This window comes from Myiozetetes cayanensis, unplaced genomic scaffold, assembly GCF_022539395.1.
Source record: "Myiozetetes cayanensis isolate MyiCay16 unplaced genomic scaffold, myiCay2020 scf2-11, whole genome shotgun sequence".
NCBI classification, from domain to species: domain Eukaryota; kingdom Metazoa; phylum Chordata; class Aves; order Passeriformes; family Tyrannidae; genus Myiozetetes; species Myiozetetes cayanensis.
Genome location: NW_026087411.1, coordinates 46,197,111 through 46,223,729, shown reverse-complemented (window position 1 = coordinate 46,223,729; position 26,619 = coordinate 46,197,111). Strand labels below are relative to the sequence as shown.

The window sequence follows — 26,619 nt, the reverse complement described above, 5'->3', positions numbered from 1 at the left end:
AAACTAAATTGATATGGTGTTGTCCTAGTTAGAGCAGCCGGGACCAGTTCGTTACTGGTGGGTGTAACCCAAACTGTGTATTCTAAGCACTCAGTGTCATTTCCCAGAAACTGTTAACAATAGACCATTTGCAGCAGCTGCCCAGAGCACACCTGACCCCTCAGGTTATAAGCTGAGTGTTAAGAGGCCTGTGAGATAAGAGGATGTTCCTGTCCTCACACCCACAACTCGCAATCACCCGCTGTGGAACTCCCCGCCCAGGAAGAGGTGCTGGGCATTCCTGCCTGAACTTGAGTGTAGATAATCTTGGGGTCTTGGGACTTCTGGTACCACTCCTGAGATCCAGAGGAAAACCAGAGCCTTGACCAGACTGTGACTACCGCTCTCAACCGGACTGTGACCATCACTCGCACCAACAGGCTCTTCCTCTCCTTTTATTTTTGAACTCAGGGGGCCCACGTGGGGCTCAGCATGGTGGCCAAGGAACACCATTCTGTTCATGCCCCAGAGTGCCAGGTTATACATCTGGTCTTTTTCTGGGTTAAAACCAATTGTTCATCTGCATAATTGTGTTTATTGTATTATTTTTATTAAATTGTAATTCTGATTTATAATCTCTTTTGAGTTGGGTTAATTTCTCCTGCCGGTTTGCCTTTAAACCAGCACAGGTGTATCTGCTGCCTGTTTCGTAACTCAGGATTTTACAGGTTCAAAGCACAAACCAATCTTCCTTTTCAGGCAGAGGTCCTCTTAATGCACAGGGTCACCATCTGTAAACTTCAAAAAAAGTCTCACATTTTTTCCATGGAGCTCTAATCACCTTTCTTTCTCTCAGCAATAGCTGTTGCAATACCCAAATAAAGACTTGACAATGAAGCAGAAAGATTCTTGGAAACAGACAGGGAAGGGGATATTTGATGGATGAAAGAAAGTTGGGCCAAATAACCATATTGAGGACTAAAGAGTTCCTTAATGAAGAAACGAGGGGGCGGGGAGGAGGGGAAGGGGAGGGGGAGCGAGGTGTTACCTGAGTGTTGACATTGTTCATAATGCTAATGATATGTGAGAGTTTCAAAGTCAATTTACATTTTGAATGCCCCAGACAACAGATGATGGTGCCACATAACTTGAATGGGAATAGCAGTAAAGGCAGAAAAGGGATTCCTCATTAGAAAGCAAGAGTACAGTCACAATCTGGAGCCCTGTGAAAGTCCTTCACATGGAAGGTCTGGAGTAATCTCTCATTAAAGCCTGCTTTTCCCAGTTCACATGCCAAACAAACTTTCTTCCTTGAATATGGTGAATATGGAATCACATTTCTAAGACTTCATTGATGTGGCTTCTTAAGAGAATTCGGCATCAATGGGAAGTGAGGAAAAGGGTTTTTCTTTTATTCTTCTCTGTGCTGAGTTCCAGGGACTTACTCCTTCAGGAACAAGACAAGAATAAGAATCAAATCCTTGCCTCTCTTCTAACAAAAAAACCAGTCATTTCAGTCTCATTAATGAAATAACATAGAATAGTGCCATGGTTTAATCCCAGACAGCAACGAAGCCCCACACAGCCACTCTCTCACTCCCTCACCAGCAGGACTAGGGAGAGAATCTGAAGGGTAAAAGCTGGAAAACTTGTGGTTTGAGATAAAGACAGTTGAATTGGGAAAGCTGTGCACACAAGCAAAGCAAAACAAGAAATTAATTCACTGCGTTCCACGGGCCGGTGTTCAGCCACCTCCAGGGGAGCAGGGCCCCACCTCATGTAATGGTGACTTGGGAAGACAAACGCCATCACTCCAAACATCCCCTGCGTTCTCCTTCTTAACCCCCACTTTATATACTGAGCATGATTTCCTACGGTATGGGATATCCCTTTGGTCCGTTTGGGTCACGTCTTGGATGTGTCTCCTCCCGACCTCCCATACACCCCCAGCCCTCCTTGCCAACATGGCAGTCCGAAAAGCAGAGAAGGCCTTTGCTCTGTGTGAGCAATAAGAAAAACATCTCTATATTATCAACACTGTATTCAGCACAAATCCAAAACACAGCCCCATACTAGTCACTGTGAAGAAAATTAACCCTATCCCAGTCAAAACCAGCACGTATATACAGAGAATGGAATTGATAGGTAGTGGAATCAATAATAGATCAATTATTGTATTAGAAAATGGAATTTGTGCTGTGTGCTAGAGCAGCTTGGAAGCACATTAAAATTAGTATGATTATCTTAATGTAAAAAAATAACAAACCAAGAAAACGTCAACTACTGGGAATTTAAGCACTCAGAAAAGCAAAACAAAACAGCATTTCCATAATTCATAAAATCACAATAACATACTGAAATATTGAAATAGTACCTACAGAAGAAATATAAACCCCAAAATATTTTAGAGGTGAGAAGAAACTACAATCATACTGTCAAATAGGTGGCTCAATAAATGGCCAGAATGCCATCATATCTCCTAGCATAACTCTCCATGAGAAACAAAATACATGGCTTTTTTTTATTTTTTTTTTTTATTTTTAAGAACAGTTTTGCAGGCAAATAATTTTTCTTTTCAAGTTTAAATTCTTTTGAGACAATTGGGAAAGCAGGAACAAAACACTACATTACTAATGCCTTTACTTAAATCCAGGGAGGACTCTTGAAACTCACAAACTTGATGATATGAGACTTGGCCTTATTTGGCTCAAGGAAAGAAGAAATTAATTCTAGATAGAATACTCTGAACTACAGAATAAAGGTGAAGAACAAAACAGGACAATTTAAATTGGAACAGTCTGGAAAGCAGACTGGCAATTTTCCAGTGGCTGTTTCTTCATCTGTTGTTTCTTCTTTCTGAAGCTGAAGTTTATTCATTGGCAGCCTTCCTGGAGCTCATACCTGTGTACCTTGGGCATAGGACATTTATCCTTTATCCTTTATCCTCTCACCTAACATGGGATACTCAGCTGGTAGCTGTAGACATCATTAAGCTGTTTGTTCAGTGAGAGAGTCCTAACTGTTCTGCAAAAAGCAGGATGTTGCTCTGGGCTCTCAACATGTGAAGATGCCAAGTAACATCCACTTCTTATTGGAGTCATACTGTAACTAAGGAGTGCTAGTCCTTGAGATCAGCAAGATACCTCTGTGTGTGCCAACCTGCGTGACAATGCACGTCTTCTAAATGGTAGAATTCAATATGTAATGCCAGAATCTTGCATGATAGGGAAACTCATTATGAAAATAACCAGATCTACTGTCAAAAGACTTTTTGCTTAAATATACTTGGAAGTTGTAAGTGCTTTCTATAACAGCATTTTTGCAAGCATTAGAATGTGTTTTACTGGGGAACACTAAGGAATACATTTCTATTCCCTGACATTTGCTAATAACGAAGAAGTAATTTAGACTAATCAGTGTTAATGCCTGCTATTAGAAGTCACAGACTAAATAACCACATTATGCCATACACACAATAGCCAACACTGTTATGGAAAGACATTTAGCACTCAGACTAAAAAAAATCTGTATACTTTCTAATGAGTGTCTAATGAGGGATAGTTTATGCTAAATCAAAAAGTATGTAACTTCATAATTATATAACATAAACACATTCAGTGTGACAAAATGATAAAATGTTTTTGTAGAAATCTACATATTGCAGGGACTAGAACAATGAGGGCATAAGAACAGCAACTGTTGACTGACCAGGCTGAAGTGGGAAGAGGGACAGAAGAGAAGGAAACCATCTGCCAAGGCAAGGCTGGGCAATGAGGGCCCATGGAAAAGAAGTAACATCAGCTCCAGAGACCAGAGCTTAGTGCAGGAATTCTTAAGAGCAAACTGTACTGAAGTAGTTCAAAGAGCCTCCAGTATAAATGTAGTAAAATCACCTTAATCTATATTTAGCTCTTGCATTTAGTTATCTACTTAAAAGAACAAGAGTACTTGTTACTAAAAATCAAACTCATGTTTTGTCTTTATGGGCCTGAGGAATGAATTCTGAAGAATATTTCCTTTTTTGATTGCTGTCTTTCTTCTATTGACTGAAAATGGAACAAGCACTGAAGAGAAGTTATTTAGGAAGTTGGATTTTAATATCATGTAGGAAGATTAGGGAAGTTAGATTTAAATATCATATAAAGGAATGCTTTCCATAAATTATTATAAAAATGAAATACTTCTTCATTTATTTTTATTAGAAGATCACTTAAAATAGTGATCACTTCAAACAGAAGTGTCTCAAATAAGCAGATATCTACTGTGACCTCCTTAAGAAATGTTGCAGCATGGGATTTTTGTGTTTTTTGGGGTGTGTTTTTTTTGTTGTTGTTGTTTGTTTGTTTGTTTGCTTGTTTTCTCCTAGATTTGACAAAGAAAAAGATTCTGAATGGGATCCAGAAAGAAGCATAAATTTCAGTTATCTTCCATGTTCCCTATAATTTTCAGGCTTAGTTTTGTTTTTCCACCAGATCCTGAGCATTGTTATTTTGCTCTAAGATTCAAATTTTGATAATACTGCCGGAGAGTTTATCTACTCACAAAAAAATCTATCAAATATGCTAATAGCAAGTCAAATTCCCACATAATTTTTCTTTATTTAAGCTTCTAAGATTTTATAGTTACGTTTCAACCATTTGAAAAGTGAGACAAGTAAACAAAAAACACTTCTTAATACTGGAAGAAGACTATCCTGTCAGCATGTGTCAGTAGTGGGAATGCTACATATTAAATTCCATTGATTTTAAATCACATCCAAATATAAATTAATATCTAAGTTTGCATTTCTTTTCCTGATATGCTTAACTGCCCAAGTGTGACAGTAGGATTGAAAAACTATGACATTTTTTTCTTTCTGCAGAGAAACATCCAGTGGAGAAATACCAGATGTGTTCAGTGACTGTGTGATATTTATAAAAACCCCAAATATTTTCAGAAAGAATAAGAAGGACTTTCCAGCTATTTACAAAAAGACACTTCAGTATGTTGACAGGAAGGTCGCTGTTTCCTAACCTGAAGAGAAATAGCAAAGTTGTCACAAGGAATGCCATACCTTTATCTGAGAAAATGACATGCAGATAAAACCTATAGTATGTATATTGCCACAGAACATACCATTACAATAGCTGTCGCAGTTATATCATGATGATTTTATAGGTCCTTCAAAGGCTTCCTAAAGTATGTACGTTCTTCCTATTTCCTCTTGTCAATGACTTGAGCTAAAGAAGTCATCCAACACTTCCAACATAGGCAGAAGTAAAATAAATAGTGCAAATTACACAGGTATTCTGCCAAGGTGAAGATGAGGTAATATTTGTTTGACATTAACAAGCTCAATGAACCAGTGACTAACTGAAAAGTAATACATCCCATGCTGAAAACGAAGACGAGAAGTAGTACGAGCAAGTGAAGAGGTTCTTTGTGTGGAGGGTGGTTGGATTATGGAAAAAGTACCCGAGGCCAGCAATTTAGCTGACATTTATTAGTTCAGGAAAGAGTTAGCAACAAACATGTAGCAACAAATTATATATTTGTTTGTTTGTAAGAGAGATATACTGATCTCATATTCCAATAATTTCCCTATTTTCTGGACTAGTCTTTTCCCAGCATTTACCAAGAGTTATAATGGGTTCTTATGCACTAGAAATTTGAAGCAAAGCATGCTAAAATATTATTAGCCTGTAGTACCCTCTAATTGGCTAAAATAACACTTTTTACATCCAGAAACTGGTAACTCATTTAGAGTTTTATTTGGAAAAAAAATGACCTTTCAAGCTAAATAAGCACACATTTTCCTTGGCTTAATTCTATTTAAAGGTATATAAAATTCATTAAATTAAAATTTATTTTTAATTTTATGCTTGTAGTTAGGATGCAAAATATAGTATAAGCTATTACTTCACATTGCAAAGACAGCTACTCTATCAATCAAAATGGGATAAATCAGGGCATGGTTTGAGGGTCTTTTTCATCTCTGCACATCTAGCAACAATTATGTCCAAGAGGTATATCTCTTAGTGTTTTCTAGGTTCTCCAGAGCATGGAAAGATGTCACTGTGACATGATGATTTTCTGCTGCTGTTTTGGTATGACAGAAGCATGAGCTGACTGATATCTCAGGTGTTAGGCACGCTAGAATTCAAGATATTTCTAAATTATTCTGTTTCTGGATGAGCTTATTTTGAACAACTGCTGCTCTGTTAAAACAAATTTCAAAGAAATATTTGACCAAATACAGCTGTTCCCAGATTAATTCCATTTTGCTTATGTCTGGAGAATAGAGAGATTTTGTTCATTCAGTGCTCAGTTTTGTGTCAAACCTTAGCATAAGACAGGGTATTATATTATACAGCTTGATTCCAGATCTTCTTGTCTTGAAAACTGTTAGCAATCGAAAACTGTTAGCAATTGAAAACCAGCATAAAATGGAAGGACAGTGAAATGATTACTTCCAATTTCAAGCAATGCAACTCCTACCTAAAAGCTTTGGGTTTTTCTGCTCATCTAGAATTTGAACACCATAAGTTTCTGAAACATGAAAAGAAATTGAAACAACTAAGCTTGACATTATTAAAACCTATAACACATAAAAAGCCTTAAAACAAAACCAGAATATTTTATGAATAACAATATGAAATGTCCTACTTGAACCAGACGTTTAGCCCTTTGGAAAGCATTTTGTCAACACTGGTGCAGATAACTAAGTTATTAAAAATTTGAAAAATACATAAGAGATGCAATTAAGATGTATACTTAGTGTAAATAAAAACACCAGTAGAAATTAATAACTTGCAATCAAAGTTCCCTCCTAGATCTTTCTGATACGACAGGGCAAACAAAACAATGGCTAACTTTCTTCTGGGAGTTAGAAAGACTAGAAAGTCATATGTATGTATGTATATATAAACTGTACATTCAATACATGCAGTCTATATAGGACATAAAAACTCATAATTATGAAATTTCATAAAGTGCCCTAAAACTTAACACATATGAACTACAAACTACAGTGCTCAGAAAGTTATATACGCTCTCTGGACACAGATATACATAATTTTGAAAGCACGGCATCCTCTAAAGAAATCTATAAAGGGTTACCACCTTTAATAGTTATATGAAATCAATCACATCTGCAGTTACAATTAAATCAATATCATGTAATACTACATCAATGTATTTTCTGTATCACTTTGCAATAAGATAGTTTCAGAGAGTTTTCTTATTGTACAAGTAGCAAAGCCACAGTTATTTCTCTGTGGAAATCTTTCATCTTCATGGGCTAGGGCAGACAGGAAATACAGAATGTAGCTAAGCAGAATCAGTTATAAACTATGACCATCCAAATGTAACTTTGAATTCGGGGGGGGGAGGGTGTTTGCAATGGCAAGAAAAAGTTTCCTTGGCTTTTTAAAACCTATTTCAAGTGATTCTATCTTTCAGATTTATGTTAAGTTTCACAAATGCTAATCACAGAATTGTTAGGGTTGTAAGGGACCTCTGGATACCATCCTAGTCCAACCCCCTTGCCAAGGCAGGGCCACCTTATGGTGCACCTTTAATGTTTGAAATCATCATTAACATATACCTTTGCTTTCCATTTTTATGTTTTCAAATCAACAGCTGATAATTAACTATGAGAGAGCTTTATCTGTTATTCATGACAAAATACACATCTTCCTACTGAACTGAAAAGGAAGACTGCTGTAGGCAGGAGGGAAGAACATAACACCTTGTCTCTTCCACAGATACTCAGTTTAAAACACAAACATTGCTTAACATGCAGCATTTGACCTACCTTACATAAGAGCATAATAAACTGCAGAAGATTTAAAGTATAGAACAAACAAAAACATCAAAGCCCACACATCTAAATAGAAGTTTGATTAAAAAAAGAATGCAGGTTTGATTCACACTCATTCAGCCCCAGGATAGGAAGTCCTCAAAACACTTGCCCATGAGACCTCAGATCATCAACCTCAACTCTGTACTGGAGAAAATCTGGACTACAGCAAACACAATTGAGAACAACAACAACAAAGTTTTGATGAGAAGTGAATAAACAGGGTGTCCACATGGAGTACTTTTTCTTACATAGTCAGTGTACCTTGACTACACAAGAAAGAATCAGAAAGAACCCATCTTATAATCTATATAATAGTGGACTAAAAATTCAAAAGCAGCAATATTGCCAGATCGCACTGTAAGTCATTTGGACTTGTAGCAGCAGGTTGTAGCACCATGTGCACCTCAAAATCAGCAGTCCACATTCCAGGATGAAAGGCTGGAAAGTAATTAGCACACTCTGATAAAATCAAATCATGTGGATGTAAAATACTATTACAATGAAAAATGATCAAAGATTAATTAGTAGAAATATAAAAGAATGTCACAAGCTTTTTTTCTGACTCATGCTGGAAGCTTCTAGACTAACACAGCCAAATAGGTCATGTCCTAAATACCATTATCGTCAAGAAAATGGAAGTAGTTCCTTTCAAAACAACATAAAGTTACAGGACTATGAGGATTACTGAGTTATAGGGACATTAAAATACATATTTCAGCCTCCTCTCTAGTGTAATGGAGTCAGGACATGACACACAATTCTTCAACAACAACACCTCACATGCTCTCCCTGCTATGCACCCTTTAAAAAAGCCATTGGCATGCTGACATTTCACCAAGGATCAAAAGAAGCTACCACAAAGAGATTTCAAAGTGGGCAACGGCAAAACAAGGCTCCAAAGCCAACCTCATCCTGGTCTCATTTTAGGAAAGGCTATTTCTCTCTCAAATACTCTTTTTTCTAAACTCTAATGCAACTTCTCTCATGTAAGCAGCACTAGAAATCCCGGTGTTGACTAATAGCCTCCAGTACAGTGCAACTTTAAACCTGCAGATACTGTGGACTACTGAATATCCTACAGGGCTATTACTGTTCTCTGCTGTTAGAAAAATTCGATTTTTAGTATTAACTATAAATACACAATACATCACACTAAATTACCTTACAATGGAAGTAGCATGTTCCTAATGCAGTGAAACAACGGAACATATGAAAGTTTCCATAAATGTGAACAAAGTGAACTCTCCAGTTCTATATTTTATTTATTGATAGCAATTTTTTCAATATTTTCTATACCCCACAGGGGCCTTGCAAAGTCAATCCTTCTTTTTAATAGAAAAATAACATTTCTGAGAGATTTGAATTGTGTCAGGAGATAAGTAATTCACAGATTGCTTTATGACTGACACATAATACAACCAGAGACACAAGGAGATTAAATCCTGTGGCTACTTGAGGCATGAACCCGTTCTGTGTCAATCTTCCTCCATTTGTTTCTGGAGACTGACACCATGCAGTGCTCACAAGTCAGAAATGCATCAGTCCTTCAGAGAAACAGGAGAGAGCTTTCATTTGCATTCACTTAAACAGATGAGATCAGCAATTAATGCCACTGGAAATGGACACTTCTGGGGATCCTGCTTTTATTACCTCTGCAGTGATAAAGGATGGCATTTACAGAATGAATACTGTTACGTGCTACTGCACCCAGTCTCTCCACTCTTCTGAAATCAGAATTAGAACTCGTAGCTCTAATTCATAATAAGCCTAAATGCTTACTTGGGTGAATAGTGTTTATATGGCCAACATTTCTGGTTGAAAATACATCCCACCAAATCAATGGTTACCAGTTCACCCCTCCAAATCTTGTTTCCAGTAATGTATTTAGAATTGCAAGCACTTCTGCACAACATAATTTTTCAGTTGCCTTGTTGGATTATAGGATAACATTTCCAGTACCTGCCTTCAATAAAAATGGTAATAAATATTGAGTAGGCTCTGCAAGTTTAGTATTTTGTTTCAATTTATTGTTTTAGGTAATGCCTTCACCGCATAGCTCAAGTCAGGTAAATGAGCTGGAGTATTTCCTAAATTGGTTTCCCAGACAATAGAGTTGCATGGATTACTGCTCTTCAGTTTGGAAATTCTTTTTATATTTTATTTTTTTAAAAACTGTACTGAAAAAATTTCTAGTCTTTTTAATTTTTTTAAAAATATTAACATTTTGTGAGGTAGAAGTCTTTAATCTTTTCTGATGGTAGTCTTAAAAATCTTGATTCTGATGACCTGCTAAGTGGCTCTACCACTGAAGGTAGATTTCTGTAATGTAATCACACCTCTTTTGAAGGATATAACATGTTCATCTCTGCTATTTTAGGTGTCAGACCTTGAATGCAGTTCTTTATATTCTCCACAAATGGACTTACATTGCAAATGATATTAACACATTGAAAATTTCTGATTCCCCCATTTACTGTTTTGGTTTTTTTTAAAATATGGGCTTACCGATGGTTACTGTCAATTCATATGCTTTGGCAATTCAATTCCTTGGGTTTCCTTTCTCTTGCAGTTATTTATAATATATCTCAACCTTCACCTTATCTCTTGCCTATTTCCTTACTGGTAGGACAACCTCAGATACTTCATGAACCCTGCCATATAATCATTTTTATTTTGGTTGCTCATCTAATCTCCTCACATTTAGTATATACCATATAATTAAGCATAACCCTCTCTGTCAAACCCTTCAGATCTAACTGAACCCCTTTTATCTGAAATTCCAGCAATCCTTCGAGACTTCTGATTCTCGGTCTGGAAAAGTTACATCAGCATGGCATGTATTTCCACATGTATCTTTTCTTCCCCTTGTAATTGTGCTGTGTTGTTGCACCACATCCTCAGTTCCTATATTTGTCATAGTGGCAGCATAATAAAATAATAAAATTATTTTTTAGAAAGCTAACACAAGTTTCAACTACCACTTGGTGACCAGAAATAAAAATTACGCCAGTATTACAAAGCTAAGCATCTTAGTACATTCAGAAGAAAGGCACTAGAGTTTTCACTATTCATAAGGAAGAAGGGAACACTTTTACAAAGAATAAGGTTTACAGTGATGTATATTCAACTGGTCATTTTAATTTATTTACTGTCATTTATGGTCACTGAAACACTTTTGCTATAAAATTCTGACAGTAGAAACATTAAGATGCTTTAAAATTGCATTGATTCTTCCTTTCCTGAAGCTCTGACACTTTAAATTGCATGTGCTTAAACTGTAGTAATAAACACAGTGCTATAAGATAAATAGTAAACAAAGACCCCAAATCACTATCTAGGGTAATGAAAATAAGGCAGGAATAAAGGTTATATGATATTGGTTAAAGAGGAAAGCAGCTACTATTGTCTTTACCTAAACACACTTGCATACATTTATTTGTTTTGTACGCACAGTTTGCTGCATATCATGAAAGATACAAATGAATAGATTGCTGTGTTAAAGATAGGAAGGTAATACAGTAAAAATATTTTATAGGATAATGTGGGATGAGCTATATAAGAAACAGATCATGAAGTCAGAGCTCTGGTATATCATGCATACCAAATATACGACAATGAAACTTTTATATGTTTCCATCATACTGTTTTATGTCAAATAGTTAATAGGGGGAAACTGTATTAGAAATGTTTTTGAAGTTTAAAAATGTTTCATTATTGGTATCTATTTTTGTATTAATTCTACCATAAAACTAGCAACTGGGTTTTTTTAAGTCTTTTCATGAGAAGTGTAACCAAAAAAATTGCCAGCACTTACACACCTTTTCAAAATTACCTAAAATAAGGCGATGAACTTTTATACATTGTCACATATATAGACAAACTGATAGAAAGACATCCATGAAGTCCAGTATCTCACAAAAGGACCTGGCTGTTCCCCTGCCAGGAACCCAGCTGTCTGAGGTGAGACAATCCTCCCCAGATTTCCCACAAGGCCTCCTCCACTACCTCTAGCTATTCCACTGTCCTGTAGCTCTACATCCTCCTGCAGATCTGTCAGCTTCTTGGTTAGACACAAGGAGATCAGAAAACAAGGAGGTCAACAGATAGTACAGAAGTGCATCACCCAAAAAGAGACAGAAACCATAGGCAGAAGGAAATGTTCACTCATTGGCAGGTAGAGCAGATCTGCAACGCAATTCAGTTTTGTCATTCTCTCTCCCCCATTATTTCTTAGGCTGGGAAGGGGAAAGATTAGAAAGAACTATTAGTTTCCTAAGTTGGTTTAACACTGCAATGTACAACAGATGTTGTATGGGAACAGGATTTCAAAGAACTGGAACTGACTGGGAAAAGCAGGAAATGTGGCTTTAATTGTGGGACAGTAATAATAAGAAAAGCAGTACAAGTGAAGTAAACACTGATCAATTCATTCAGGAACAGCACGGAAAACTGGACTCAGCAGAAATGGGAATTACATCTGTGCCTCTATGAATGGAAGGTATATAATTTTGCACTAGCTTAGAAGCTTCCCCAGGACAGCAAGGACTCTGTATGTGCAAGACAAAAAGGGAGAGAGAAGGGGAAGGAGAGAATGAGTGAGAAGCAAAATGAGCAGGAGAGAATGAGATGGAGAATGCTGGTTCATGGAAAGTCAATGGCTTCATTTTCACTAAATCAATGGAGCCAATGTTTTACGTGAAAAAATGAAATAACAACCTGCTCTGTATATGAGGAAAGTGATTCATTTGTGGAACAGGTACTTTTGCTGCTTTATTTAGTCTAAATGAGGAGAGAAAATTGTATTGCTCCATTATTCTTCTTATTACTGATTTATTTTTTTAACACTTTACATTCATTTCTCCAATGGGCTTTTAGAGTTCATAAGAAAGCTTCTAGGAATTGGAAATTCATTGAGGATTGCTCCAAGAAATTATATACCTACTTTTGCTTCAAAAACTCCTAAAATAATTGTCTTCTTTCCCTTTAAGCCTGTATTGGTGTTAGGCCTTTGCTGTCATAGTGCAACAACTGTGTTCTTTTCATTTTTTCTCCTCATCTCCCCATCCCCTCGCCCATCAAAACTATGCCTCACAGGAATAATTCTGCCTCTCCTGGAGTACTGAGTATTTTTGTCCATGATGAAAACTAAAACCAGATATGAAGCATTTAAGTTTCCCTCCCACAATTTCAACTACAATGAGTGAGAAAGCTTGAAAAAAAACAATAAAAGAAGAAACCTCAGAACAGTTTATTAAATAGCTGTGTGACCTTGATAATTACCAGTATAAACATTTTACAGATGAGATTTCAGACAATCAGAGCTGTAAAGATTTAAATAAATAAAAATAAGAGTAAAGTAAAGAAATTATGCCAAGGAACTATATTCCACCTTTTTATTGAGGAGGTATATTTGGTATGCTACCTGCTATTTAAAATATATTTCCAACACTGAAGTTTACAGTTTTATTATCCTTACACAACATTCTCAATGTTAAAAATAATCCCCAGATGATATGTCTCAATTTCCCATTCCTTAATCCAGTACCTTCACCACATACAGTGTTAATTAAATCCTAATTTTTAGTTATGAATTTGGAAATACAAAGTCTCTATGGATCCTTCCTTATAAATGTACTCTACTGGAAGAATAAATATCATATTTTTCTTTTGAAGAAAAGGAAGGAAGAAGGAAGGAAATGTCCCTACTACCCCTGACCATCTGCTTATTCAACGACAGTTTTTGGTAACGGTGTTCAGTACGCTAAACATTTTTTCACCAAAGCAATTTAGAAAGGTGACAAATGAAAGATGTGGACAGACCTTTCTCCTACTGTCACTGTTTACAGATTCATAAAAGTTAGTACTCGCTGCCACCACTTGAACAACTGCAGCTTTTTAAAGTTTTTTTCTTGCCCATTTTCTCTCCTGCAACCTAATCAAAGATCCAAATCATAAAATGGACAGAACTGTAAACATGTGAATTGGGTTACACTCATGATCAGGGGGAAAGGTTTAAAAAGTGCCTGCCGAATGCAAGTGTGTAGATAGAAAACATAAGCCCATCTAATACGAGTGCAGTTTTCAAGATAATTTCATTCTGAAACACTGTACACGTCTTGAGAAGAACTAGAGTGGTTTGCCAGAGGAGCTTCTTATCAACTTACCGTATTTCATGCAAATAGCATTGCAATTTCTCTATCAGTCCGACACAAAGCAACAGCTCTTTCAAAAATGGAGTTTGCAAAATTTACTTAATGACCTCCATGTAGTGATTTTTAACTGCTTAAGAGAAATGAAGTTTAAAAAAAAATCATCTGCAGCCTGAACATATTCTCCCATATAAGAAATTAAAAACAACCATAGATGGAATAGAAATTCATAAGACTCCCAGCTTACTGAAACTGTCAGCAAAGTGGAAAACAAAAGAAACTCATACTTAGAAATTAGGAAATTAATATAAAAGGGCAGCACAGGTTATTCAGAAATATTATGAGTCAGTAAGATTCCTCTAAGAACACTGGCACCAGCAACCCCCCTCTCTATTCCAGAGAACCACGAACCAGACTGAGCAGACAACACAAGAATTCATCTAGGTGCCAAAACCCAGATATATCAAGAAATTAAATACAAATTTGTACAGACTGCACACTGCAGAAAATTTGCCACACTTCCTCCTCAATCATTAGCAGGCCGACTAAAACACACTAAGAAATGTCAGAAGAATAGAGAAGGAACCAGCAAACTTCAAGGCCATGATAGAATCTGCAGCCCCCTCAAACATGGCACATTCACATTTTAGAGTTACTAAACTACTTGAAGATAATTTATCCCTCATTTAGCTATAGTTAAATATTTTTTGTAGTCTTCTACTTCCAGGAAAAACTGGAATTCTTTGCATAAAAAGAATAGTACAGAAATGCATTTAGAGGTAGAATGGGATTGTGTTATCAGGCTCGAAGGACAAATCTATTAATGCATTTAGCTCTTGATCTGCCAACATGTATTCTCTTCAAGAGCTATGGAAAATCTGTAGACCTGAGCTAGCCCTGATTTAAGATAACACTAAATATGGCTACACAGTACTTTCCCCATTTATTATGGGCATATAATACCATGAGGCCCATCACAAGTCTTGAAAAAAAATTTTTCAACAATGTCACAGTGAGCCTGCAGCCGTCACAAGATGTTATCCTCTCATTTAGCCAAGTCCACATTACCTGGCACCACAGATGTGCCATCTCTAGATTTCTTCTGTTATTATAATGTACCTAAGTATTATTCAGCTAGCTTTTCCTATTTTGAAGAAGTATGGTATGCATCTCTTCCAGCTTTACAAAGAAGAAAAGACTTAGGTCGATCAAATATTGACCAAAAATACTGATTTAAACACACACACAAATAAAATCATTTTCTCTCTTTAAATTTCACATGCGATGATTGATTCAGTCAGTATGTCTGTAGGCAAATCTCTACAAACAGCATTTAAGTATGTAAATGTTGGCTCAACTGCATTCTGTAACCCACAAAACTGCTGAACATCAAAGTTGTTCCTGTGAGTGATTTGGTATCCTACACATAAAACTGTAGATTGCAACACAAGGCAGTACAGGTGTTTGTCAAAAGACCCAATCCAATCTTAGTGTTCAGTGGTTTATAACTAAATATTGGGGTTTTTTTGCTGGTGAGGGATGCATTTGCACTGTGTCACCTGGTTTCTTCTTTGAACCTTCAGTAAAATGAAACAGAGAAATATAAGAACTGCTGGAAGCTCTACTGTACTGAGCTGTGCTTGGAGTAAGAAAGTTGCCATACATTTAAGTACTCAAGCTTCTTCTTCGATGAAATGCAATGTTGCATTGTTCAAATTCCTCTTCCTGCTAATAAACAGCACCATTTCTCCCTACCACTTCTCTTTTCCTGTCTCCATATAGATGATCATCTGTGCTGCTACTCCAGTTGTGCCATTCCTTTTTACTCATTTTCAGTTACGCTTGTGAGCTCACAAATCAGTGTTCAACAGTAAGTTCTAGTCATGCTTGTTTGTTTCTTGAGTGTATGTATAAATTATTTTAGGCAAGCACCTATATGGATGGATGCAGTTACATCCAAATTCACATGAAACCTATGCTCCAAACCTTGAGCCTATGCTCCAGTCAAATTCCAGCTTCTGACTCAGAAGCTGTCTCAGTGGAGCACTGCCCTAAAGCTAACAAGTCCTAGTACTAATCCTGTTGAGTCTTTTTCAAAGAACAGTATTTTCTAGATTTACCTCATAGAGAAAACACTGTAATGGTACAGGACTGGGAAACAGAAGACTTAATTCTATCCCTGTTTTGCTATTGACTGTGGACAAACTAAGCTACTGATTCCTATCACATCATTTGTCTGCTTTATTCATTTACACGGTAAGCTCTGCAAGGCAGGGAATCTCTCTTGCAAACTTTTTGCAAAGAGCTTCCCCACACAAAAGGATTTTGAGTTCTCCAAGAAAAGTGAAGTCTGTACTAATATAATACTGCTGCTATCACCAGCAGTAAATTTCAAATTGTTTGCATTGAGCAAAACTGTGTAACAATACGTATTACCTACCTGGCTTTCAGAAGCTTTGCTGACTAATTTTGCCATTCTTGGAGGCAATGACAATTTTGTAAGCAGTCACCCCCTGTTAGGACACTTCAGTGTTCCTGCTATGCAGCTACCTCCTGTTTATCCTGTTGGTGACTCTGTTATGGTTCTGTTCTACTTTCACTGTTATTGCCCCAAGAAGATCTTATCACTATTCTCCCATATCCATGATAGCCTTCTGAAAGGATTTCTATTTTTCAGTCTATATTAACAGAAAAGCGAACTGTAATCAGTAGGGAGCTCTTCATCATTCTCTGAAATGTTTAGCACCCTTAAAAGTGACACCACTTGCTACACTTTTAGGAAGCAGCATATTGCTCTAATTCCTTCTTATGAGATTCAAATTTGCAGGTTCCATTCTTCATCCAGTCATTACCAATATTTCCTTAACATGGCTCTAATTTCATGACTTGTGCCTTAGTCACTAGCTTAGATACTGATCTCTGTGCACAGTTGAATTAGTGTCTAATCTTCCTCTTTTTTCAAGGACAAAATACTTATCTGCGGTACCAAATTAAATGTCTCCTCACATACTTCACTTCTATCCTTCCTACAATATTTTTATTGTCATTCTTGATATCAAATTAATTTTTTAAGATCTCAGCTTGGCACTTTCTTTCTTACAATAATTTCTCTTTAATTTCTGTCCATTCCAGCTTCATTTCTTTTTCACAAGTTTCAGCTATGAGGAAAGATTTTTCCTTCTCTCCAAACAGGAAAACAAACACAGGTTTCACGTTCTCAGTTATGTTTTGTATTAGCTACCGGAGATCCTGAAGTAGCTGTCAAACCAAATCTAGTAGTTGTGTGAAACCAGTAAAGTTTGCTATCCTGGAGTATTTCCTATATCCCTGCCCCATAGTCATGCAGTTATTGCAGCTTTTCCCGTGTCCTCTATAATCTCATTATCTATAATACCATCAGTTCTCCTTCCTGACCTCTAGTCTTCCACAGTATCTTGGGTAAATAAGTTCAAAAGTAATTTACAAAAAACGGAAGTAGAAAATGGTCTTAATAGAAAGTCGATGTTATCATATAACGAAATAACCTTAAAGCATCAGTTGAGTACAAACTAATATTATATTTTTCTTGTTCTGCATGTAAATCCATAGGTCTAGAAAACAAGAGCTAGTTAATTTGCTCATATGGGATATTAATTCTGAAATTATAGATGCAACATAAATGCCAGCAGTTAGTATTTCACTAGTACCCAAGTTTTATTAGTATTCAGCTTCTTACGCAAAAAAATCAAATAGCCTGCCTTAGGAACCCAAACACCTCAAATGCTCAACTCATCTTCTTGCGCTGACAAATTTCAGGAATAAATAAAGTTACATACATTAATATACGACAGAAAAAAAATGCAAACACAGAACCAAAGTAGAATACACCTAATCAAATATCAAGAATAAAATGTAGGCAATACATGCTGATGATATTAATCATTGCAATATTTAAGACACCTAAACACAGAAGTATGGATTATACCATCTGAAAAAGCTTTTGAACGTCCTATCTGGTTTAGAAGCCAAGTGTCAAAGCAATAATGTATAGATCCAGTTTACTAAATAATAGAAAGTCTTGACTACACGTGGTAATTCTGACATTCCAATGAAATTGAGCAATCAGCAGGTCTGTATATCTGGAATGCAATTTTTAATTTACCCTGGCAACAGACCGTATGTTGTAGCTGACAACAAACATGGTTGCAAGTGTCAAACTGGGCTGAAAATCTGTGTTTCATGCTGACATAAAATGGTAGTAATACCAACACCTACAGCTTCCCAGGAAAAGCCAAGTGATTCAGAAGCTTCTGACAGAATAACACAGACACCAAAAACTAGCAACTGGCAACTGACAACTTCTACAATTCACATGATTTTTTTATTTTACTCTTACACTGTGATTTATGTGTTTCCACATATAAGTGAAGCACACTGACGTATATGCCACGCATGTATGCATCAACACTTTCACGGCTGATGCACTGGAGACTGACAATTCACATTTCTATACCTTTGTGTGCTGAAACTCCCTAAAGCGCTTTGCAAAACAATAAATATCATACTCAAGGAGAAACAGTGATAGGTCATCAATACACTAGTGACTTTCTGTACCCGGGCTTAGCAGCCATTCTAAGTACAGGAATACGTCTGAAATATGAGCACCAATTAATCTGAATAGTTCTGCCACTGAGAGAGAGATCTCTTATACAATCACCTGCACTACCACAGATTGCATCTGCAGCTCTTTGATACCACTGCAGAAGGACAGCAATTTCATTAAATCAGTATTTGCACTCAGTTGAAAGGCCAGCACGTTTCCCCAAGTTCCCCAGTTGTCTTAAATATGTGATCTTATGCCATGGGAGTGAACTGCCAAATGCACATACAGGATAAACAAAACTATTTATAAAGCAACTGCAGCTGCACTGGTAGATATGGCAAAGAGCAAGCTGAACCTCACTTTCAGTGCTTACTACTGCTTACCACAGATGAACTGCCCTTTGCATTTATTGAAGAGAACAGTTTGCTAACTTTCAGAAGCTGAAATTCAGATACCTACTTATAGCTGCTCTTCTGTGCTCTCTGCTCCTCTTTTAACTTCACATGTTTATGAGTTCAGTGTTTTGGAGTACACTTCTGTGGGCTTTCTGATCTGGAACCACCTCTCCAGCGGCACACAGCTGTGCAGACACAGCAGCACACGGAGCAGCAGCAGCCCTGTAGCTATCCTCCAGGGGTCACAATTGGGTTACAAATTCTTTCAAATGTGATGACTGTGCAGCCTGATTTAGAGCAATTTATTCACATCCTTCTTCATTAAGATTCAAATGGAATAAGTAAGATAGAAATTGAACAGATACAGAAATTGTGCATGGTTTGCTTCTGTAGTCAGTAAACATTTATTCACTAGGCACAGCTCTCTCTCGTGCTCTCTCTCTCATATTCTCTCTCTTTCCCTACCCTTCCTGCTTGCTGTTTTAATGCATAATTAAGAAGGTCAGAATTAATGAAGCAGTGTGGAGTAAAGTTCAAGGAATCCCCAGGCACTATTTATTCTATTAGATCTCAGGCATGAACATCAGATTGGCAGCATTAGAGGCAGAGGCAGTGTAGCTGGCAGCAGTCCAGGAGAGAAGCTACCAAGGGATTCTTACCTGCAGTGTCAAGTCATTGCTGAGCTCCCTCCCTGCAAAAATCACCCGCAGCTGGTCGGCTGGAACTCCCTGTCGCTGGGCAACTGCCTCCTTCAGCTGGAGGATGCTGGCGTCCGAACCAACCTCCACCGGGAAGCCATGGCTGGAGTTGAACCTGACAAACACTGAACAAGAGCAAAAGAGCTTTTTAAGCGAGAATTTCTCAAGATGTGTTTGTACTAGTGACTACGGGAGGCTTACTCTTCAATTTCAGGAAGCATGTACTATTTTCAGAGAAAAGCTATTAATACTCCCTCGTAGCATTTTTAAACTCATCACAGAATAGTTAGTGATCACTAAATAAAAAACATGAGTTTCCCTTGGCAGTGTTAACAATTACAGAGAACATTTAGAATCAGAAGAAACCCCACTAGACAGCTGTCTAAGTAGTTGCTAACTGGCACAAAAGGTTTTCAGTTCAGTCCTAACCTTTTCAGGCACAGGCACACATGCTTTCTGTGCCCCTTGTGCTCTTCCCCAACGCATATATCAAATAAATGCAGGAAACTCAGGTATGCTCTAGAGCCAAAATATACAAAGTTACACGAGGGAAAACAATTCCTTGTTACAAGGCAAAGCACAATCATATAAACTGGTTTGCCACAGATATAATTCTACAGAAGTAATGATGGAGAGAAAATCGCATGCTAGAAGACATCAGAATCACAGAATTCAGTGTTTGGGAGTGTTGTATTACAGCATGGTCTTTTCAGAGTTCACTAAAATATCTGCAGTACATAACTCCTGTCAGCATCCACCTTCAGTGCAGAAAATCACTACTGCACCAGTCATATCATTTTTAGAGCTGCAGCAACTGGTTTATACATCCAGAGAAGCCCAGCAAACAAACTCATAAGCTTCCTGCCGTTCAGCTGGCAGAACTGTTTTTCATAAGGAGTCTGAATGTGCTCACTGAGCCCATGGTCAGGGGAATGACTGCAAGAACTATGAAACAGGAAAAAGCCTCGTTACATCCATATCAGTCACGGAGATTGTACAAACAGTAGACATGTCCCCAGTGGACTGCTTCGACCAATACCTTCACAGGCAGGAAGCAAAGGAATTAGCAAAATGCAATATAAAACAAACAAAAAAAACATTTATATCAATTAGATAGTGGGTACCTGTCACCTAAACTGCTTGGGTATTGATTGCAACAACCAGCCTTTTTAAGGATTTATTTCCTATTCCCACTGCGGTGTTTCAGCTGAAGATGTTAATCCTTCGCATTTTTGTTGACCGACAGAAACATAAGCTCAAAAGTACTTATCCAGTTTAAAGAAATAACTATTTTTAAAACTGAAAATTGGAATTTTAAGATTTTTCACACATAGGGTCTGCCTGACAACTCCAAAGGTGTCAGATACTTTAAGAACATTTGGCTATGGCTGAGAATGCTGCCATTGTTTTGCCCTGCAGCCAATGTTGCGGGTATTTGCAATTTCACATCTTCAATTCCAATCTGGCAAATCTTTAAGGGATAAAGCCAGATACTAATAAAATTTAACACATCATCTTATGTTTTGCACTTGAAAGCACCCTCTTAGTGTACTAAAATACAAGGTAAGATTGCACAATGCAGTGTCAGGCAAGTGCCCTGCACCGTGTTACGCAGCCTCCTGCAGTAAATCTTGTTAGGGGTTTTGATTTCTACTTAAAGGTGTTCTGGAAATAACTGAAGTGTGCAAGCTGTATACTCAGACTGCTCAGAAAAATCAGCTAAATTTAAATTTTATTTTGATTATGGTTTGGAGAGCAAAAGAGGATGTATATGGCAAACAATAGTTACAGCTAATGGGAACTGAACATTTCCCATCTTTCCAGGAACACTCATAGTACTTCACTGTAAATAACATTATCTGGGCCAATAGCAAAATATATAGTTAGGTCAGTGGGGAATATACTTTTTTAATATGATATGCTCTATCTTACTATGTTTATATATATATATATTTAATACATGTATATAGATTATGCTCACATACATGCAAAAAATGCATACATGTGCATCGCCAAAGAGTCCTTCTTAACTAATACATAACCCTCTTTCTCCCTAGTCTTACCAAGGCCAGTGCTATTCATTTTGGAAATTAAAAAACAAAACAAAACAAAACAAACAAACAAAAAACAAACCCTCCCCACCAAAAAAAAAACAAACAACAAAAAAAAAAAAACCAAAAAAAAAACCAAACACACACACACAAAAAATAACTCCAACAAAATCAGCAGGTGCATTGACTCTACAAATCACATCTAAGAGGAAAGTGCTTGATAAAAGAAGCATAAAAAAAGTATCATTTAAATTCATTATAAAGCAGTACTTGTTTTTCAAGACAGTATAAATCCAATACACTTACTGGAAGCATGAGTCATGTTCGACATCAAAAATCCCAACACCTTCTCTTAAATAAATTTATTTTTGTTCACTTACAACAGGTATAGTCCCCATTGTGTATGAGGTATCAGAAGTTTACTATCACAACTCCTACCACATGCAAACATCAAGATGAGTATGAGTGCAACATTTTGCATTCCAGAGCAAAGAAGAACACAGAAGCCTGAAGAATGCTAGAAAAATGACAGAATAATGCTAGAATGCCGAAATTTGCTTGCTAGAAAGTTCTAATACACAGATATTTTGACCCTAAGCACTTTTATTCTATTATATAGTCTGCAATCCACCAACTCTTTTTAACGTAAAAGAACAGAAGAGAACTTTGCTTAATTGCACAGAGCATAAAGAAGATTAAACACAAAAATTCAGTATGTGGAATAAAAGCAGGACTTCATTAATATAATATTTCAAGCTGTCTTTTTAGGCAAAGTAGATTTCTTTTCTTTTTGCCATTTCTCCTCAAAAATTAAATAATGTTCTTAGCAACTCATGTTATTCAAGAGATCACAGGTGAAGGTTTGAAGACATTTGAGACCTCTCTAAAGAACACACACTTTGAAAAGATTTTTAAATGAAGTTTTGTCTACTAGAATTTAAATAAATATTGGCTTAACAAGAGATTAGAGAATTTACCTGAGGCCTAAACTGCTGTCAGAAATCCAAAATAAATAAATAAAATAACTCAGATAAAAGTACCTGGGGCAAGTGTGTTGGGGAGCTGCAGAATTGCAAGTGAAGGTTGGAAGAAAGCTTGGAGGACAGCACTCCTGCCAGGATCTAAGCAGGCCACATCTCAGAGCCCTGGATTCAGCAGCCTTTCTTCTTTGGCAAGCCATATAAAAAGTGCCAAAGATTTAATCCCCATTGTTATCCAACAGATTTTCCAGTTCTGAACGGAGAAGATAAATATAAAATGTTGGAGAAGCTTAGGCCTTGCTTGTGAACAAACTGTGAAGGCACAGTCCTGATATACAGAACCAAAGCAATTGAACTGTGCCAAGAATGAAAAAAAAGTTGTAGATGTCTTTACATTGCTACATGCAAACCACAAATTTCCTTTTTAGTTTTGACATAAAATACCCAATTCATTTGCCTCCTAAACTAATGAATTACACCAAACAAAAGCTATAACATGCAAAATATTATCTGTGGCAAAAGAATGCAAATATTTAAAGATTTTATTGCCTAAGATCTAATTCCCCATTCTTCCTATAGACAAAACAAAGAATGTTACCAAAGTTTAACCCAAAGACAGAGTGAAATATATGAAACTTCTTCTATTTTTTAAAGCCCTTCCCCTACTGAGGTCAGATAAAAAGACCTTTGAAATGTATTTTCCTAAGAATGGGGAGGGAGAAACTCTTGTGACAGTATCTGTGGCGATCAGATCCCTTGACTCAGCACAGGACTTGAGAATACAGCTCTTCTCAGCTCAAAAACCTACATCTAGACTATTTCACTATTTCACTGAAAGTATTATCCTTTCCTTTTCAGTATTAAATTTGTCTCATAAACTGTGATTAATAATTTATCCAGTACAGCTGACCAATTTAATACCAGTTAAAAACAGGAAAATGCAGAAGGTAGAAATACAGAGAACAAAAAATCCTTGCCCCTCTGCTAAAGTACTGTGGAACTCTTCTGGAAGTCCCTCTGTTTCCACACAACTGTGCATCACCTCTCAAGGCACAGGCTGAAGGCAGCTGTTCCAAGTATCTGTTTTATTTCAATAAATAAAATGAAACCATATAAAACATATTTTCCAGATCCCTGGGGCTCTTGCATCTTCGATCATACAAGATATTGTTCTAGTATTTTAATCTTTAGATTTAATTAGTTTTAGAGGCATTTGTAGACACTTTATAAACCCCCAGTGAATATCAATTGCTGCCTGGAATTTCTACACCCTAAATTGTAGAAATGCAACTGTAGGATATATGCAGTGTGAGAAACTAGCAGCAGAACACAAGATAATGGGATGGCACTAAATCTTGCTCCACAACTTTTTATTGTTATTTTCTTCTTTTCAGTGTGCCAAGGGAACTGAAAAATGGAAAGAAGTGAAGCAAAAGACTAAAGAGGAACAAAAACCAGAAAAAGATGAGTTGGGGAGACCGTGAGCTGAGGTCAGGACTGGAAAGGAATAGCTCGGAATTGTATTAACTTGTAATTGCTTTGTATTACACAGCCAGTCAGCACGTTAATGGAAGTCCAATCAAAGGGTTAAACAACTTTGTGCAAAGTTCTTTGTCCTTCAACAGCAACTTGAACAGCCTAAAACTGGTGCAGTCATTTTCTTCACAGATCTGTGTATCTAGATTTTCCACTGGAATAGGAGACATTCCCAAGACCTTTTGCTCCCCAGAGCATTGGAGATTAGAGTGGTTCCATCAGCTCCACTTTTAATTTCTACCCTACTTCCACTACATCATGTCCCACTTTGGAGGCTGTCACTGTCACAAAGTTCTGGCCAAATGGCTTGCTTGATTTTTTCCCTGACATAAATATGTGATAAAATCTCATCATCATTAGAATAACCAGTCCCATAGCACTTCATGTATCCCTTTCATCAATTAGCAAAAATATCCTCAGCTCTCTCCAAGAAAACTCTTAAACAGATGTCATTTCTTAAAAAAGTTGCCAAATTCCAACAAATTGGAGCCAAGTTGAGATAACAGGATGCTGAGTCTTGATGCCCTTGCACTGAACATCCTGCCAACAACTTCCTTCTTCTTTAAAGAGGGAAATCCAACTACAGAGCCTCTGCTGTCTACAGAAGGAGTGAGATAGTGTCTCAGAGACAAATGATTTCACACATTTCAGCCTGTATGGCTGAAAATCAACAGCTTGAACACTACCCCAAGATGAGTGGGTTCTCACTGCAGATATCGATGCACTGGTATGACATTTTCCGGGCAAAATGCCCTGCTGTACATTTTGCACCAGGTCCTGACTGACAGGTATATGCAATGAAGTTAACCATGACTTAATGAGTTACCATTCACTGCTGAGCCATGATAACTGGAAGCATTAGGCCTCCTCGATCATTGCATTTGTGAAATAAAATTAATGCACATTAATGTAAGCCAACTTCACAGCCGCAGCAGAAAAAGAGCCTACACAGGCAATAAGTGGCAACTCATTAAGCTAGAGTAATTTGGTTGCTTCTGATCATTTGTAAATTACCTTCACCTAAGGAATGATTTTATGATGTAGTCACACATAGAGAGTAATGCAGTAATCTAACATAAACAATGTCAATAAAACCCCATCCTTGGTGAGGTTATTTCTGTCCTTTAGCAAGGAATAAACTCCCTCTGGGAAAAATCTTTATTGATAGCTAATACCAAATGAATATCATAAAAATATGTTCCTTGATCATTAACTCAAATTTCAAGATTGAGATTTCTGGTGGTTTTATTTACTTTTTATATAAAAAACATGATTGGTTTTTATTCAAACTACTGTTTAGGGAAATCAAGACAGTATTATCCATAAATGCTACATATGTACCCAGTGACTGTTTTCTACAAAGTCATGAGCAGCATGGAAAGGGTGAGCAGGGATAGGGCACTCACTTCCATCACAAGATTTAGGGGGCATCATATCAAATTTATATGAGCTAGGTTCAAAAGTGGCAAAAGTGCTATGTTTGCCCACAATACTAGCAGCAGATCTTCTGGAAAACTCGGCCAGAGTTTTCAAGTGGTAGATGCAGAGTGTATAAATTTGGCTCAAGGGGAAAAAAGAAATGGGCAGTTTCAGGCAGCTCAGTAATCTCTCTACTGGAAACAAAAGAATAATATACACTAGTATGAAATAAATACTTTATGTGTAGGTTTTGAGCTTAGAAAACCAACATCTTTCAGTCATATGCTGAGCCTAAGAGGAACATATGACTGCAAGGAATGTAAAAAATAACAGATACTATCACATGATATTTTTTTTTTACTTATTCTTAAGAAAATACATTTTAAAACTCCTGTCCTTTGAGTTAAAGATAACTGGAAGAGCACCAGGGAGAAATATCATCTATGTTTGCCCTACTGTCTTTCTTCAGAAGGGTCTCTGCTTATGGTCACTGCTGTGGACAATAATACATTGGGTTTAACAGTCCCTTCTGCTGAATGATTATGGCGCTCTCTTGTAGATATACTGGGTTTGTGTCTCCATACATGTACTCCAACAGAAAGTAAGACTGAGTAAAATCTAGCAAGCAGGCAGGTTAACAGTCTCCTCCCAACTCTTCATGCTACTAACCAATTCAAACCAAGAATAGAGGTAAATGAATAAAAAAAGACAAGAGTTCAGCACTAGTCTCTTTTTTGCCTCCAGAGCTATGCATGCACATGCAGTTACTTTCTTATATTGCAATAAGACAATTTTTAAACTCAGCAATTCTCACAGTAACCTAATTTTGTTCTAGGAAGTATGCCTCTTAATCCAAGACACATGCTAAATTTGTCCAGTAAATTATTTCCTGTGATTAATTCACTCACTTTTACTATTCTCTTTAAAGTTGGAGGAATGCATAGCTAGCTAACCCAACACTACAATTATGCTGGCATTTCCTTTATA

General features: G+C 36.9%; 1 protein-coding gene across 1 annotated transcript in view; it reads right to left on the bottom strand.

Annotated features, from left to right (window-relative positions):
* The window catches only part of PRKN (parkin RBR E3 ubiquitin protein ligase), a 705,198-nt gene that overhangs the window by 554,964 nt on the left and 123,615 nt on the right, over positions 1-26,619 (bottom strand). The window contains exon 2 of the mRNA XM_050316170.1: positions 19,608-19,771. Coding sequence (XP_050172127.1) covers positions 19,608-19,771 — 164 coding nt within the window. The remainder of the gene's footprint in view (positions 1-19,607; positions 19,772-26,619) is intronic.